We start from the raw sequence: 19,063 nt of genomic DNA, 5'->3' as shown, positions 1-19,063 counted from the left end.
TTGTTTGAAGATATATATAAACATAGCCTTTGTATTATACCAAACACATTAGATAATAAACACACAATTTACACTGTGCCACTGGCACGGGCGGAATTTACAGGGGATTATATACACAGGACAGGGCCACATGGAACACTGTCAGGAATAAGCACTCGGTAGAACTAGCACTTTGTGGGAATAGCACTTAGAACATAGAATAATTGTAGCACCAAAAAGCAACTGTAGCACACAACCAGTAATGACTGGTAAAAGGTAAGTACACACCACGCAATCCTAACCACCTTAGGCATATATCACGCAGGGAACCAGGAACTCACTAGCATAACTATACTGGGTAAAACAACCTCCTATGCATGAAAAACACATGTAGAGGTATAGGCAAAAAGCATTGCATATTATGCATAAATCATAGTAGGCAAGTAATCACATTTGCGCCAAAAATCACAGGCCAACTTGGTCTCTCAGGGGCTCACAGGCCCAATGTCCAGAATGTCTGGGCTGGCTGCACAGACAGCCAAAGAAGAATGTGCAACAGGTCTAAACTATGCAGCTGCCCACTAAGTGCTGGGCAGCTGGGGAATTGAACCTGGCACCAGCCTGCCTCCTGGATCTCCTCTGGGGCTCTAAATAACCAATAGTGCCCAAAAACAACAAGGGAGCCTCGTGGGCTCTGAAACAACTGTGCCCTCAGATCAACGAACAAAGTGCGGCCTCAATCATTGGAGCCTTGTGGGCTCGAGATACAACAATGCACCCTTGGAGCCTTCTAGGCTCTAGAAATACCTGGAGCTTGGTCGGAGCCCTCAGGCTCTGATTATCCCCAATGAGCGTTAGAGCCTCGTGGGCTAGAAATTACCGGGAAAATGCTGCACTTAGCAGAGGAGCGACCCGCTGCCATCCGGGGCCGCTCCTCACTGACTTGGGACCCACCGAGACGCCCGCACTCACCGGCTGCTGGGAGGCGACGTCTCCGCGGGGTTTCCCTGCTTCTTCCTGCATCGGCCGGTGCTCCTCTTCCGGCGCTGCTTCCGGGGGAGGCTCTTATCCTGGGGACTGCCTTCTTTCGCTCGTCCCAGCGCGGGGGAAAGGCTCCCGCCTGGCTTCCGAGGGCGTTACTTCTCTTCCCGGTTGGCAAGCTTCCTCCAGGTCACAGGAGAGCGGGGTGAGCTCCAGTCCGCTTCCTGTTGACGGCCTTTACTTCCGGGTCACCGCGTGCAGCGCGGCGGCCAACAGGGTTTATTTCTTGATAAGCTGCAATCCAGGGAAGGCACCCGTTAAACTGCACGAGTCCCTGGCGGGGTAGGTACCCGCCAGAGTTCCACAAAGTACAGGGAATGAGCAGGGTGGCACCCACGCCGAAGATCGGAAAAAGGGGAACCCCCATGCCGGGGAATACCTCAAGAAAGGGGATTGGAGCTCTGGGCTGCAGGTGAAAACAACAGCGCTCCTAGAAAGTAGGAACACAGCGCTTCCCAGGGGCTTTAGCAAACAAAGTCACCAGTCCAGGCAAAGTCCAGCAAAAGTCTTGTAGGAGTTGGGGGGCCAAGGCTGGGCCCAGAGACCAGCTCACAGTGCCCACCAGGCCAGGAGGCAGTCCCCAGTGGCGGTCCTCCAGAAGCCCAGCAGCAGCAGCAGGCCCCCCTCAAGTTAGGCTCAGTAAAGAACATTTTCATGGGGTCACAGCTCCTCTTTTATACACATATTCCTTTGTCTCTTGCTGCAAGGTGGGGGGATAACCAGATGCAGCTGGTTCTGGAGCACTCTTTTGTGCAGGCTAGGGACATCAGTTGCACACAGGGGGCGGAGCCAGCATTGTGTAGGGAAGGCCCAGCCCTATTCAGGTCCCAGGTGCATTCCTCCCACCCATCTGGATGTAAATCTCCCTATTCACCACTGTGGCAGACCCATCCTGACTCCTGGAGCCAGGCACACCAGCCAGTTCCAGCCAATCACAAGCCAGACAGTCACTTCACATTTATTACACAGACATGCCAGCTTCTAGAAGTGGCACTTCCACACTAGACACATTAACGCCGCACGCATCATCGCGCAGTATTCAATCTCACGAGTTCGCACATACCAAACTCGACCCTGCAATCCCCATGCATCAGGAACTACCATGGACACACATATCCCCCATGCATTCCTATGGGAGGCAGGCCAATCTCACATCACACACTCAGAGTGTACACGCACTTTTACACTGGGACACAGTGGTAAAGTGCTCAGGAGCCAAAAACAACCAACACCAAGTCACATATAAGAGCAAAAAGTTTAGGGGTGTACCTGCCATAAGGGCCAAGTCCAACAGGCGATAGTTTTGACGCAGGCTTTTAACCACATGACTGCTATGGCTTTTCCCCTCCTGTGCTGGAAAAGCTTGAAAGGCTTTATTTCATGATGAGCTCAGCTCGTCATAAGCACACGACCAGTGTACTGCATGACGAGCTGAGCTCGTCATGAGCAGGGAAGGGGTTAATAGAGCCAGAGAGTTCTTGGGTTGCCCTGCAAGAGTAGAGCATCCATATTCTAGTCTGGAAATGACTAGGACCAGAGTTGCCATTTTAAGGTCAGACACATCGAAGAAGGGTTTTATGTTTCTTAGGTAGCTCAGGGGGAATCTAACCATTTTGGCCATTGAGTTTATATGGCCATGCCTATTCTGGCTGCTATCAAGGGTTATTCCGAGGGATTTCGCTTAGTCAACAATGGTAGGAGGGCAGTTTAGTGCTGTGATGTCCTTGATCCATTCCTGGATGTCTGGATTGGGTTTAGGTGGGGAGATTAGAAGAAATTCAGTTTTATTTGCATTGAGTTTAAGCTGGTTGGTGGTGACCGAATGGACTGTCAGCTTCAGGTCCTCGTTTAGGGAGAAAATGTCCTCAGGACAAGAGATTTTTATGTAGATCTGCATATCGTCGGCGTACATACGGTAGGAGATGTTGGCGGCATGAAGCACCTCGGTGTAAGGTTCAAGGTAAATGTTTAAGAGGGTGGGGGAGAGGGTTGATCCTTGGGGACTCCAACCAAAACCAGAGAGGGGGCAGATAGATCACCGTTGATGAGGACTCTCTGTGAGTGTTTTTGGAGGAAGGATCTAAACCATTCAAGGACGGAGCCATCCAACCCCATCCTGAGTTTGAGGCGTTCCAGGAGAATTTTGTGTTTAAACGTATCAAAGGCAGAGGAAAGGTGTAGAAGGATTAGGAGACAGGTTTTGAGTAGGTCGAGGGCTTGGAGGGCGCCATCCACAATATGGAGGAGGGTAGTTTCCGTGCTGTGTCCAGGGCTGAACCCTGATAGGAAGTCATCTAGCAGGTGAAAGTTATTAACACATTAAAAAGGTGCCCATTTATTTCACCTAAAAACTGCCTGAATTTATTGTTAAAAAGATCACAAATATACTATTTCAAGGATTTACATGACAGTTCCTGCTTTACCAAAAGGAACTGATATATGCATCGCCTATTGCAACGAGACAGCTCCTCAGAAATACCAATGAGGTATTAACCTGATCCTAAAGTAATGTATTTTTTCTTAAGTCAGTGGATAAACTTAGCTCTAAGAGAGAGCACTCTGCTGATTCCTTGTCATGGTTTAATTGTTTAAATCAGATGCCTTGAATGCGCTGCCCCTTATCTTAATAGGCTTTCTTGAATACCAAAATAGGAAAACCACCATACGTGCAATTAAAACACGATAGGCCTCGTGCTGCAGCACGTTTGAAAGATAAATATGGCTCCTAGCTAATGCATATCCAATTCAAGACCCACATTTTGATAGCTTTTGAAAAAAACCTCTAACCAGGTATCCGAGCTTCATGATCCTAAAACATACAACCTTAGTATTTGTTAAGTTGACCATTAGGTTGTTTAACCTGACATATATCCATCGAGGAAATTCAGCTCCCACTCAAATCTAAAAGAAGTTTTAGCCAGACTCACCATATCATCTGCTTAAAATAAAGACGTTACATACTTGCCACTCAACTTTGGGGAATGCTTGTTCACCCCTCCTTCGCCAGGTTTAATATATAAACACTAACTTGGATGAGGATGAGCAAACAGCCTTGCCTGCCACAATGCTGACTCCTAATCAGATCTCTGTTCCTGACCCCTGTTGCAGTCATATCAGATACTAGCCCACCTTCCATGTTGTAACATTAAGTGCAATTATCTGGGGAAAGGCAATTGTACACTCACACCAAAAAATTACTATTTTTTGATGAAGTACATTGATTTCTTGTATTGCAAATATTTGATCAGCAAAAATGTATGCAACTAGATGACCTTTTTTCATCAAAGTTGAGAAGTGGGAGGTGAATGAAGAAGTCGGATACTTTTCCCCTTACCTCTAATTAATGCATATTTTCATTCTGCCAGCTCCTACTGCACTCACCTTCAGTAATGAAAGGCAAATATTTATAGCTGTCCAGTGATAGTTCCAATGCTGATCTAACAGTTGATTTTCAAGGTAGCAAAGAAGTGGAAATGTTACATCTGAATCTGGTTGTGTAGTTGCCTGTTTTCTGGACATGTGTATTGATATCATAACTCACCTTCAATCAACTAATCTCATCTCTGCTCCTGTGAACCCTCCCCACCCTTTTCTCATTTCTCAGGGGCGCTGCCTTGGCCGTCAATATTGCTCGTATTTCCCAGATCATCATGGTTTTCATCTATATCTGGATAAAGAAGCTGCACGTTGAGACCTGGGGAGGTACCATATAGTTCACTTTACTTCTTATGTGGGGACATATTGTGGCTAATTATATAGAGCTCACCAGTGATTGTTTGTGAATGGTGGGAACAAGGGTGTTGTAGGCAGTGTGCATTTTAATACATTGATAAAATAATTAAAATCAGTATATTACTTTAGGTTTCAATGCGACAGTCCTGAATACGTATTCAGGGACCCTCTAATTAAGTAAAATGCCAGTTTCACCTTCGTAACACTTTATGTATTATCATCCAAGGGGGTCTTACTTTGTAACCACCCCTGTCTGTTACAGGCACACCTTTAATGGGGGGCAACTGGCACAGACTAGGATAGTGTGCCATGTTACGTAAATAAAAAATGTGGTGGTCCCCAATTCAGGATTACATTTACCCGTGTACTGGCAACCCGGCAGCAGTATTTGTTGATGTATTGTAATTTAAAATATAGCCAGACCTACAGTGGAATCATCATGTCCATCTTTCAATGCAGCAAAACCTGTGACAAAATGAGGAGTGAGAATGGGTGAGACCACAGGTGGGTGTGGTGTGAGACTACCTATGCCTGTTAGAAGGTCCCCATGGGCTCTCCGGGACAATTTTGGGGAGCACATTTACTCTAAACATATTCATACGCCCTCCACAAACTCAACGTGAATCATATTCTAAATTCCCTGCTCCTAGATGAATGTTTTTGCCTGTTTCTGACCAGCTAGGTGCACAGATAAATCCACCTGGGAACTATGGTTCACCATTAAGTATCATCATATTTTATGGTGTAACTTCAGTACAAATTCTACATTATACACTGAACATATCATTTTTGCTAGTACCTTAAACCATCTTGGTAATTAGTGGGGAATGAACAACAATTTTTCTTTTTCTGTCTTCACAGGCTGGTCTTGGGAATGCCTTCAGAATTGGGGCCCCATCACATCATTGGCTGTTCCAAGCATTCTTACAGTGTTTTTTGAATGGTGGATCTACGAAATTGGGACCGTACTTACAGGTGAAAAAAACATACTTTCATTACTTTAACGGTTCAATAATTTGGATTTTACAATTTTTTTCTAGTATGTAGTCTTTCCTTTGTGCCCACGGAAACACAGTCAAGCTCCCTTTCAAAAGCAGATTAGCCTACATTTCAAAAAGGTAGGTAGGGATGAGGAAGAGTCAGTCTAATTCTCAGAGAATAACTCTGACATCCCTAAAAATCAACGGACGGTGATGCTTGCTTGACGAATTGGTAGGCGCACCAACTTTGATCTCATGCTCTGTCAGAATGGTAATAAAACATTACTACCCAAAAGACTCACGGAAAGGACTCAACCTTGACAGTGCATGGCTTGTCCAACTTTCACAGTTAATACTCTATACTTACAGATAGTTACTGCAATGTGGTATAAAGTGATGGAAGAGAGAGTGAGATCTAATTTGGAAATGTCAGAAACCTACCGAGGACAGGGCCAGTCAGGCCAGGTATATGTACAACGACTGCATTCATTCAGCACCACTGCCAATGAAAACATGCGCCTTCTAACACTGCCTCTGCCACCCTACTTATGTTTCCAGCTACTAACACTTTCAGGCCAGCTGTAAACTCCTGTTTTTTAAAATCACCACTGTCAGCTAGGTGTAAACTCTTGTCTTCAGCTGGGATGAAGCCTGATGTCATCAAATACAGGCAACATTACCACAGTTGTAAATGACTGCCCTATATTACACCTACTACTTGCTTAGGGAGGGTGTGCTTCTGTGTTCTTGCCATTGAGTAAAACAGTGCCTATTCTAGGCATAAGCCTGTGTCATCTGACATGGCCACTGTTAGCCAAGATGTATTTATGCTATCTAAAACATAACAGCTACAAATCTAGGAGTAATACTAACCTCTAAACGGTCACTGAATCTAAACTCTAGACCTCTAAGATGTCAGCTAAGTTGTGAAAACGTATTGCCCCAGTATTGGAACTTTCATAGATTCCCATGCTTTTGTATCATTCCCCGTCGTCGGAATGGGAGTCTCTGTAACAAAAATACCATAGCTGTAGTTACAAAAGAGAAAGGAAAAGGCCTAGGCCTCATTCCCTTTTGTAGCATATCACCCTCTTTTTGTAAAAGAGACCAAACTTAGGCATCAGTCAATCAGAAGCGCCTCACCCCTTAGAACCCTCCTGAAGGAAGGTAAAAAGGAGAGGGTAGGACCAGCTACGCCTTCCAAGGGTGAGAAGACTGCCTCAGCCTTCAAGAAACCCTCTTCCCAGTCTTCTGAGAGGAGTTCTAAGTCCTCCACGACGAAGGCGTCGACGGCGGAGTATCCGTCGATGAAGAAACCGAAGTCGAAATTGAAATTGGTTTCGTCGACGAGCCCGTCGACGGGGGATTCGTCGACGAAGGAATCGTCGAAGGCAGGTTCATCAGCGTCGACGGGGGGTTTGCCGCCGACGGTGTCGACGATGAAGGCGTCGATGAAAGCGCCGACGACGAAGGCGTCGAAGACAAAGGCGTCGACGAGTACCACAGCATTGACGACGAGGGTTACAGCGTCGCCGACGATAATGATGACGACGACGACGATGTCCACGAGGACGGTCTCGTCGACGAGGGCATCGACGACGACGACTTTGACAATGACGACAGCTGGATCGTCGACAGATTCATCGTCGATGACATCGACAACTCCAATCTCGTCGACGTGTGTACAACCGTCAACGACGGAACCGCCAACGGTATTGTCCTCTGAAAAGAGAATTACAATTTCTGTTACAAGAAATATGCCGGAGATGACCTCTCCTAGGAGAGTGACCCCCCCTTCTACCAGACTTGCTCTTTGAGGAAGGGGAGTCGGATGAGGATGGCCAAGACTCGCATAGCTATGCCAATAGTCCCTCTCAACTTCTAGTCAAATGCCAGGAGACGGACTCTGAAGGAGAATATGACCAGGACGATGGTGGTCATCATCAGGCGGCCCAGTCGCAACATCATTCTGGGCAGGATATGGTTACAGTGCCATCTTCTTTTCTTCAGGACCTGCATAAGATGCTGCAGGACTACAAATCTAAGGGGAATAGGCCAATTCTGGTCCCGGCGGCGCCTGCTGCGCCTGCATTGATTTCTGCCTCAACGGTGATGCCAGGATTACCTGCTCAGGTATCTCCTCAGCCTCAGACATCTTTTCCACAGGATCCCTCCGGGCTGGCAGATGCCCATGATGATTCCTCGGATGAGGATCAACAGTCGGATCATGACTCTGTTCATACAACTGAATGGGATGAATATATCATTCCGGATCCCTCATCATCAGTTCCAGATCCAGTTGATTCCCCACCAGCGGACATTGGAGGTTTCCATCAGCTGACGGAAAGAGCAGCTGGCAGGTTCAAATTGGCCATGCCTGCTGTGGCTACTGATTGTTTCCTATATGATTTCAAGGAACCCTTTAGAAAGACAACTAGGTCAATTCCTATTGTAGATCATCTGTGGAAGGAGGGCCTGAAGGCTATGAAGAACCCAGCGACGGTGGTACCTGTGCTACCGCGTCTGGATAAGAAATACAGGGCATCCGACGATGGACCTGCAGCCTTGATGGGTCATCCAAAACCAGACTCAGTTATCTCACAGGTAGCGCAGAGAAAATCTTGTAACCCCTCTGCCCTCTTAACAACTCCTCCGGACAGGGAAGGGCAGAGATTGAATAATGCGGGGAAAAGATTCTCATCGATGGCGAGTCTTCTAGTGTGAGCTGCAAATGCCCTGGCGATCTTGGGTAGATACGACCGCCAGCTTTGGTGTGATGTTGCCCCGTTCCAAGACCAGCTACCTCTGCAGTCAACATCAGAGGCGAAAAAGATCTTGCAGGATGGAGAAGCGACGTCAATGGAGATCATTGACTGTGCAATGGACATTGCAACAACAGTGTTTCGTTCCTTGGCTGGGGCGGCAGTCCTCCGTCGCCAGGGGTGGCTGAAGGCTACTTGGTTTCGGCCTGAGATCCAAAACAAGGTCCTGGATCTTCCCTTTGATGGGGAGGCATTATTCGGAAAACTGATTGATGACACTCTTCAGGAAATAAAAAAGGACACGGACACTGCCAGGTCCTTGGGGACCCTTCAATACTGCAAGTCTACTTTTAAGGGACCCAGAGGCAGAGGTAATAACTACAGGGGATCCTATCAACAGCAGCGCTATTCCTCCACGGGCTCAGGTTCCCAGCAATACCGTCAGCCTTATCAGCAGAGACAAGGCCAGTCTTAAAGCTACTCCAGGCCTTACAATAAGGGGAAACAGACTGGACGAGGATGAGATTTGTCCAAAGCCAATAGCGGCCTCCTGGCTCTTCCTACTGGACTCTCCTCCAAGAAATCATCAGTTGGAGGCAGGGTAACCAAATACCTTCAAAACTGGTCCAGGATAACATCGGACCGTTGGGTGCTCAACATCATTCGGGAAGGGCATACCTTGGAATTTACGCAAGTCCCTCCACCCAAGCCCCCGGCAGCCGTTCCATCGAAACACCAGCATCTTCTGCGGCTCGAGGTCCAACAGATGCTCCGGAAGGGAACGATAGAGCCGGTCCCCTCAAATCAAAAGGGACAAGGATTCTATTCCAGGTTCTTCCTGTTAAGAAAGACGCTAGAGAAATGGCGCCCCATTTTAGACCTCAGGGAGCTCAACTCCTATCTCATCTCCCTGTCCTTCCGGATGGTCTCTCTCCAGGACATCTTGAGGCTCATCAGCCCTGGGGATTTTATGGCCACGCTCTATCTCGAGGATGCGTACTTCCATGTCCCGATTCACCCAGCACACAGTAGGTTTCTAGGATTCACAGTAGCCAAGAGCCTTTTTCAGTTCAGGGTTTTACCCTTTGGACTCCACTCAGCCCCGAGGATTTTTACAAAGGTGCTGGTGCCAGTAGCAGCTTTTCTGCGAAGGAACCATTTCCAGGTCTTCCCCTACCTGGACGGCTGGTGGCTGAAAGCTCCGTCCAGGGAGGCAGCGCTGGACGCTGTTCAGGCTTGTACAAATTTGTTTCAGAATCTGGGACTCACTCTAAACAACGAAAAGTCACCCTGATCCCATCCAGAAAGGCTTGTTTCCCGGGAGCCATCCTGGATTCAAAGCTCTCTAGAGCCTTCCCTACTCCGGAAAGGAGGGAGAAATTACAGACCTTGGCTCAGGACTTACAAGAAAGAAGGTGTCTTTCAGTACGCCGCTACAAATCTCTGCTGGGGGTAATTTCATCATGTTTTCCCCTAATTGCAGACTAAGAATGCGTCCTCTACAGGAGCAAGTAGACAACCAGTGGAAGCAGGTCCATGGATCATTCGAGGACAAGGTGACCATCATTCCAATGATGAGGGAAGCGGCCTTATGGTGGGGAGATCAAAACAACTTGTCCCAAGGTCTATCCTTCGTAAGCGACCCGTCTCCTCAAGTAGTAACAACGGACGCATCATTGGAGGGTTGGGGAGCAGTGATGCAAGACCTGCATGTCAGCGGTCATTGGTCGCCCCAGGAAAACGACTCCACATCAACCTTTTGGAGCTAAGGGCGATAAGACTGGCTCTGCAAGCTTTTCTTCCTCGCCTGGGAGGTTCGCAAGTGCTTATCAGGATGGACAAACCCACGGCCATGCACTATGTGAACAAGGAAGGAGGAACCAGATCTCGTCCATTGTCGCAAGAAGCTCCACAGATCTGGGAATGGGCGATCCTTCAGGGAATATCGCTAAAGGCAGAACACTTGCCAGGGGTTCTAAACGAGAACGCCGACAGACTGAGCAGGTCATCCTCAGTCAGCCATGAGTGGGAATTGAACCAGCGAGTTCTGGAGGAGGTCTTCAGCCAGTGGAGCAGACCGGAGGTGGATCTCTTTGCCACACCGACCAACAAGAAATGCCAGTCTTACGCAAGCAGATTTCACCATCGAGGGTCTCTGGGGAATGCGGTTTCGATAGCCTGGTCAAGGACATTTGTCTTCGCCTTTCCACCCATACCTCTGATCCCGCCTCTTATCAGGAAGATCTAGGTGGAGCCGTGCAGGATGATCCTGATAGCCCCTGCTTGGCCGAGACAGTTCTGGTACACGGAACTCCATCTGTTGTCAATAGCTCCTCCTCTTCCTTTGAGGGTTATACCAGATCTCCTCACAATGTCCGAAGGACAAGTTTGGGACCCAGATCCATAGTCATTACACCTGACAACATGGCTCCTGAGCAGCGAGAGTTTATGAATCTCCCCATATCAAGCGAAATTAAGGAGGTCCTTTCCCAGGCAAGGGCTCCTTCAACGAACAGGACTTACCGTCTTAAATGGAAAAGATTTTGTTGCTGGTGTAGGAGAGAAAAGATTGATCCTTTTGCTTCCAAGCCTCATCAGCTCCTACCTTATCTGCTGTCCTTGGCTAAGTCGGGACTAGCCAATTCATCGATTAAGGTCCATTTGGCGGCCATTTCGAGATTCAGAAGGTCTGGGTCTGGGTCTTCTTTGTGGTCTTCCGGGATCTATGACTATCCAAGAACCTTTCCTGCAATTCAAAAGAAACACTGTAATCTTTAGAACTAACCCTAGCTTTATGCCTAAGGTACCCTCGGACTTCCACTTGAATGAGCCGGACATTCTGAAGGCGTTATTTCCTCAACCGGCTACACCAGCAGAAAGAACATTGCATTCGTTAGATGTACAACGATGCTTGAAATTCTATTTGGAACGTACTAAGGGATTTCGGAAATCCTCACAGTTATTTGTTGCCTTTGGGGGTCCAAGCAAGGGCCTTCCGCTATCCAAACAGGGTATTTCAAGATGGATCACAAGTGCCATTCTGCATTGCCACACTGCAGCAGGAAAACCTCTGACTGGTAGGATTCAGGCACATTCCACAAGATCTGTGGCATCTTCAACGGCCCTCTTTGCGGGGTGCAGATTAAAGATATTTGCAGAGCTGCTACCTGGAGCAGCGTTCACACCTTTACCAAGCATTACTGCTTTGAGTCCTTACAACAAGATGATGCAGCAGTAGGACAGGCTGTCCTGATGAACCTCTTCCATATAATTGGTGAGCTTTCCTTTCTATCCCACCTTCCGTATTACACATTTTGTGTCTTTATGTCATGTTGGCTATTGCAATAATTTTATGACACAAAATGTGGTTTTATTGCTAACTGCTTGCTACTCTGATACAAAAGCATGGGAATCTATGAAAGTTCCAATACTGGGGCAAGAAAACAAGTCACTTACCTCTAACTTTGGTTCCCCAGTATTGGTAACTTTCATAGATTCCCATGCGCCCACCCACCTCCCCGAGGAAAGCTCAGCCTACAACAGATATGGTGTCTGGTACACAACGGCTATGAAAATCTGAGGTTCCTTCAGGATGGTTCTAAGGGTGAGGCGCTTCTGATTGGCTGATGCCTAAGTTTGGTCTCTTTTACAAAAAGAGGGAGATATGCTACAAAAGGGAATGAGGCCTAGGCCTTTTCCTTTCTCTTTTGTACCTACAGCTATGGTATTTTTGTTACAGAGACTCCCATTCCGACGACGGGGAATGATACAAAAGCATGGGAATCTATGAAAGTTACCAATACTGGGGAACCAAAGTTACAGGCAAGTAACTTGTTATCTTCTTTAAGATGTCCCACTCCTGTATAGTTTCAGCCAACACGAGAACAAACTCATTTTTTTTAATATGTCTGCTTCAAACTTAGGTGTCAGTGAATGAAATTTAGGCCATTTGAGTGAAGGCAGAGCACAGCTATTCAGTTGTAAGTGGGTCACTGCTCAATTCCGCCCCTCCATCCTGCTAGCAGAATGTCCATTGAGGCACACCTGCTCCCTCTATTTTATGACTGTCTGGGAGGAATTCACAAAGTCTAACTGTCAGCTACATTCAGTCATGTGAAATAAGACAGGCTGCAGGCACAAAAGACTAAGGGCAGGAGGTAAACGCCAAATGTTTTCAGTCCCATTTTTCAAAATTGTAATAGAAAATCAGAAATTACAATGAAGAGGGTTTATCATTACTATTTCATAGGTACCAAATATGACATGACCACCTGCTCCCAAATAAGAATTTCAGCCTATTGAATGTAATAAGGAATCCCCAATTATATCTTAGGGGAGGTACGAATGTAGGAGTTCTTCACTACCAGGACATGTAAAACCTAAACGTACATGTCCAGCCTTTTAATTACACAGCATCCTACCTAATTCACTACATAGGGCTTACCTTGGGGATGCCTTATATGTAATAGAAGGGGGGTTTAAGGCTTCAGAAGGGGGTTTAAATATCAAGTGGACATGGCAGTGTAAAGCTGCACTCAGGTTGCAATAGCAGGCATGGGACATGTTTTGTAGTGCTACTTAAGTAAATGTCACAATGAGTGCTGCAGGTCCACTGGTAGCATTTAATTTACAGGCCCTAGGTTTATGGTATGCAACTCTACAAGGGACTTATAAGTAAATAAAATATGCCTCTTGGGTATCAACCAATTTAACCATGGTTGGGGAAAGAGTAAAAAGAATGTTGCACTGGTTAGCAGTTGCCAAATGCACAGAGTCTTAAGGCCAACAAAAATAAATTCATCAAAATGTTGGAGGGTAAAGACAAAAGGTTTGGGGGGATCCTGCATAGAGGGTCTTCCACCAATGTAAGTAGCCCTTTAAGAATATTTTTCACGCCTGCCAATGCAGCCTGCAGATGCAGTTTTAAACTTCCATTTCAACCTGGCCAAATAAGCCATTTACTAGCCTAAAACTCCCTTTTTATTACATATAAGTCAAACGTTGGGCAGGCCCAACAGGTCCTTGGGCAGGGTACATTGTAATTAAAAGTTGCACATGTACTTTTAGATTTGTCCTGGTAGTCAGAAACTCCTAAATTTGCTTTTCACTGATGTGAGGCCTACCTCTCCCATAGGATAACATTGGGTTACCTTTTGCTAACTTTTGATTGAGAGCAGGTATAAATGGCTGGTTTGCTGTGTACGTAATTGTAATTTAAAACCGCCTTCAATGGTAAAGTTGGATTTTAAGTCACTGGTCTCAAAAATGCAACTTTTAGAAAGTTGCCATTATATTATTCTTACCATTTTGTGCCTTCAGCTTCTTCCAGGGTCATATGACAAGATATGGTTGGCAGTTGGTCTCTGTGTATTCCTCCCACACCTTAGCACAATAGAGGGTCTAGTTGTTGGCAAGATGGACCTTCCTGGATTGATGGTGGGGCCGGAGATGTGAACTACCAAACTTGTACTTTAAAGGCACTGACCCAGTACACACGCAAATACCTTAACACTCGCCTATTGTGCCCACAGCCTGACTGGGACCAGGGAGGGAGGCAGAAAATTATAGACACTACTAGAAGGAGAAAACTCCAGAAGCTTCTGCCACGACAAAGGAAGCCCCATGCAAAAAATGAGACTCACTGACCCACTCTTCAGTATACTCCTGGACCTATGGATACTACAGAAGAAGGACTGCCCTCCTTCTTGAGGACCACACGGCTGTTTGAGCCCTGCCCTACTGTCTGAGAAGGAAAACTAGACCTGCACCCGCATCTCAAGCAGCAGTGGCTCAACGGGTCAGCTCTTTTCCAAGCTTCATGGACTTTACAAGCTCCAAAGGCCTCTGCACTGCACAGCTGACCTTCTGCAACTGGAATGACCCTTGATGACCTCTGCTGGAGTGAGTTCCTGATCCCAAGAAGGTATCTCCCAGGTCCTGCACCCTTTTTGTGGTATGAGTTGAGCTCCTCCTAGACAAAAAAGAGAAATCCTGAAGTTTTGGGCTCTTCACAACGGTAAAGCACCCAGTCTTGCCAATCTCTTGCCATCCGCTCTGACTGCCAGTGTGCAAGCTCACTAGCAGCGACCAGCAATGCATGATTTATTTTTCACACTACAGCAATGACCATCCATGACACTCTACCTGCTCCTCGTGGCCTCCTCCACCGCAAACGCAACTCTTGGTGATGGACTTTAGAAGCTAACTTTTGGAGCAGGAGTACTCTGGTCCCTGTATCCGGCCCATGCTCCATAGGGGTTGACACGTACTTTTGAATTTCACTTGGTCTCGCACAAACAGATAACATAGGTTGGTAAGTGTGAGGGTGGGCTGCTGCATGGAAGGAGATGGATTTGTATTTGTATTGGGGTCATTACATTTGGGGGTCTTCCCATCATTGCTATTCTCCACACTACTACCATTTTGCTCTACTGAAGGTTTTGCCAGTAAGAGGGTTCGTTTTTAAAATATTTTATTTACAACTTGGAGTATGTCCATATACTGCTGTGAGAATCAGTCAATGGTTTAAAATGAGGAAATTATATTGGGTATTAAAGTTCTACATTCTGGATGTAGTATTGCAGCAGCCTTCGATTTTATTCAATAAAATGATTGAACAAAATAAGAGTCATCTTGATTTACCAGTTGTAAACTCCTGCACTCTAACACGATCACTGCCAGCTCTTGTGTGAGTACCTGTCTTCGAAGATGAACACTACTAAACCCAGTTTAAACACCTGTCCTGTTGCATGTCCACTGACACTCTAGGCATAAAAACATGTCTACTCAATTTTATTTTACATAGATTTTTATTTTGGAGAGTTCATTTAAAGGATGACACACAAGCAATCTTGTTGAGATTAACAATATACATAAGAGGGTAGAAAGCATAAAAAGAGGGCGGAATTATTACATTATTTATAAAATAATAAAATAAAATGACCAAATACTTGATAGAATCAGCTTTGCACATTCCCGAGAGGTCTTTCAGTTTTTCAAACACAAAACGTTTTCATTTGGAATCCTTTATCCCCCACAATCATCAAAGGAATTCCCATGGAGCTTTAAACTTGGTATAGGAACCGGACCTTAAAGCATATCTTCTTTCCAGTTCTCAAACTCTACACATTTTGTTCAGCCATTGCTGGAATATTGGGATATTTTCCCTTCACCAATTCTGTAGTATTAATGATCTGGCTACCAAGGCAGGAATAAATAAATATTTAGCCTGGAAAGAATTGGTTATATAGTGTTCAAGGACTATCCTAGGATTGCGGTAGGCTTATCAATGACTGCCCCCTCCTTAAATTGTGCTTGCAGTATTTCTCGACATCATCCCAGAAATGTTTAGTCTTTGGACAATCTCTTACAATATGAGACCAGCTACCTCCACCCCCCATTATACATCAAAAGCATATATCTTGTATCTGGGGATATATACTATGTAAAAAGGCTGGGGTCCTGTATAATAGCCATTTGGTGTGGAATTGCATTCTTCTAAAATTGGCTCCTCTTAATAGTCTAGTGTTGAACTTGTTGATCCTATTCCAAGCACCCATTGATACCAGATGGCCCTCTTTAGTTTGCCATTTTCCAGAATCCTTCAAACTTTTTTTTATTGGTATCTTCTCTAAGAATAGATATCCAACCGCTAATAGATCTACATGTAGTCAATTTAATTAGCTTTGTTGAGGGTAAAATGGGATCTATATCTTTCAGAACATTTCTAATCTAAAGGAATGACCACTGGAGGATATCTTTGTAGCAGCTAAGACATCACCCAATCATGTTCCATTTTTTCCAAGCGTCAAAATTGATAAAATTGACCAGCATGAAATATCCTTTCCTTTTCTATTTAGTTGAGATATTTAATTCAACCAAACACTGTTCCCCTACAAATATCTGATAAACGTGTAGATCCATTTATCAGAGGTATATTATAAGGCTTAAACATTTGTGTTTGTCTTCTAACATGAACACTGCCCACCTACTTGTAAAAGCATGTCTACTAACATGACCATTGACAATCTGTCTTCTAATCTTGACACAAGCAACCTATAAGTAGATTTCAAGCTTTTAAGATGAACACTGGAAACAGCGATGTAAACACCTGTTACCAAGGGGCATATTTATTAAAAGTTCACGCAATGCATGGCAGCAAGGAAAGTTGGTGCTCTATGATCCATGAACAGGAAAGAGCTGAAGAGTGCCCTATCTTGTTCCTGGTACACCTCAGTATGGTGAGCACACAATTTTGGTGCAAAATTCAGGTTTACAAGTCTTCTGGGTTTGGGTCAAAATGCATGGGTGGAAACATGAGAATGCCCATGCCCAATTTATGTAACACCTACTCAACATAAAGTAACACAAGACAACAGTATGGGCAAGATGTATGACACGCCAATTAGCGAGTCGCAAATTGTGTCGCATTTGTGACTCGCAATTTGTGACTCGCTAATTGGAATGCACAACAGTGTCTCAGATACTGTATGCGATTCCTAATGGATTCGCATATTGCATACCTCCTTAATATTAATGATGCAGGCATAATTTGCGACCCCTTTCTGACTGGCTAGCGTTCACAGGGATGGTGACCTGCTGGGGTCAGCAGACCACCATGTCTGTGACTGCTTTTTTAATCAAGCAGTTTTTTTTCAAATGCAGCCTGTTCTCCTTAAAGGAAAACTGGATGCATTTAAAAAAGAAAAATGAAACTTTTCAGTTTCATTTTTTTAAGGACAGGCAGTGGTCTCTGGGACACTGCCTGCTCTTAAAAAATATTTTCCTACATACTCACAAAGGGGAAGGGTCCCTTTACCCTTTACCAGTGGTTTACCACCTACTTGAAGTAGGTGGTAAACTGTGAGTGTTTTGTGGCTGCAAATGTGGCTCAAAACATAAGTACATAGCATGTGGACTCGATATTAGGAAGGGACACCCCTTCCAAACAGCGAGAATCTCAAATGCTATTTTGCGAGTGAGTGACTCGTAAAATAGTATTTGTACATGCTATTACCCTTTTTTCCGGCCTCAAATGGGAGGATCTCCCGGTTGCGGCCACAAAAAAGGGTTGTACATCTGGCGCCTCATGCTGTGTTGCAATACTTTGTATTTACTAAGCATGGGCGAATTTTGCGAATCGCAATCCGCAAAATCCGCGAATTCTCGCGAATTTGCGGATTTTTTTTTTTTTTTGTGTTTGCCACTCTCTGTCACCACTGCCACTCTCTGACTACTCATGCCACCCTCTGGCCCACCCATGCCACCCTCTGTTTCATCACAGCACCCTCTGGTTGTCCAGTTTTACATTATTGTGGCAAAGCAAAGCACACCTTCCCTGCCTCAAGTGACCTGAATTAATTTGGGGCTGATTAATGTGTCACAGAATATTTTTTTAGTTGGCACCTGCTTCCTTAGTGCTTCCTGATTAGTGATCTTTTGCACTTGCTAAGTGCTTTCATTGTTGCAAAATTAGTTACAACACCTGCCCTGCCCCAACTGACAATAATGAATTAGGGGCTGATTAATGGATTTGAACTTCCAGCCTGGCTCCTGCTTGTCTCCCTTAGCTGTAATTCAGGACCTTTGTGGCATATGTGTAACTTTTCTGAGGTTCAGAGCAGGGTCACATAATAGTTGCAACTGGCAACTGAACTCTGGAGGGGCCCCTCAGGAAGCACTACAGGAAATGGCTACTAATGATGAGCCTGAACTTTTGAACCTGGTAAGTAGTTTCAGTTTTGCTAAGATCGTATTTCTGCAATTTGGCGCGAAGTTGTACTGGAAAGCCGCGAACTCACGCGAATAGTGCGAGCAAGCCATAAAATCCGCTGCTCGCGGATTTGCGGATTTTGCGGGAGATTCGCGAATCTCGCGGATTGCGAATTTACCGAAAATCCGCAAAATCCGCGAGCGAAACGGATTTTCCGCCCATGCTTAGTATTTACTAAACCATGTAATGGGGCTTTGCACGACTTAGTAAATACTAAAAATCATTTTGAATTGTGGCTGCACCACAAATGGGACAAACCCCAATGCAAAATCATAGTAAATCTGAGCCAATGTCTTTTCCAGAGTAGATGCAAACACTTGGGGGCATATTTGAAAGCCCCTGGTGCCACAGGAACGTCACTTTTGTTGATGCTCTGGTGGCTTTGCGTGCTGGCCCATATTAACAAGGCAGAGCAAAGTTACTTTGCATTGCTTTACACGTCCTTGTAAAATTGGCACTCTTTCACACAGTACTTTGCATCAAAAGGCATGTCAAGGGTGTTGCTGGGAGTGCTGTGGAGAAGCGTGGCTCAATGGTTAGAGCGGCAGACCCTGATGCAGAGGTCTGGCCCGGGACCAGGGTTCAATTTATGCCTTGGCGGCTCTTGGACTCAATCTCCCCGGACCTGATAATTCTCGCCTCGGTGCCTATTCTAATCATGGGTCCCACTCTGTGACTCTGGGCAATAGCTTGCTAAATCTCCACAACGGCTCCAGCAGCGCTTGGATGCCTGGCTTCACCTTGGGGGTGCCCAGGAGTGGACATCTCACAGGAAAGCCAGGAAGGGTTCCACAGCG

The 19,063-nt window shown here is 45.7% G+C and overlaps 1 protein-coding gene across 2 annotated transcripts in view; it reads left to right on the top strand.

Moving 5' to 3' along the window:
* Positions 1–19,063, top strand: part of LOC147730245 (multidrug and toxin extrusion protein 1-like) — a 673,781-nt gene that overhangs the window by 490,431 nt on the left and 164,287 nt on the right. For both annotated transcript variants that reach the window (XM_086958536.1, XM_086958535.1), the window contains exons 8-9: positions 4,625–4,722; positions 5,614–5,727. In XM_086958536.1, coding sequence (XP_086814662.1) covers positions 4,625–4,722; positions 5,614–5,727 — 212 coding nt within the window. The remainder of the gene's footprint in view (positions 1–4,624; positions 4,723–5,613; positions 5,728–19,063) is intronic.

The sequence above is a fragment of the Lissotriton vulgaris genome, chromosome 2_1 (assembly GCF_964263255.1).
Source record: "Lissotriton vulgaris chromosome 2_1, aLisVul1.2, whole genome shotgun sequence".
Classification (NCBI taxonomy): Eukaryota; Metazoa; Chordata; class Amphibia; order Caudata; family Salamandridae; genus Lissotriton; species Lissotriton vulgaris.
The sequence above is the reverse complement of the archived record's forward strand: the minus strand, read 5'-3'. Positions and strand labels throughout refer to the sequence as shown.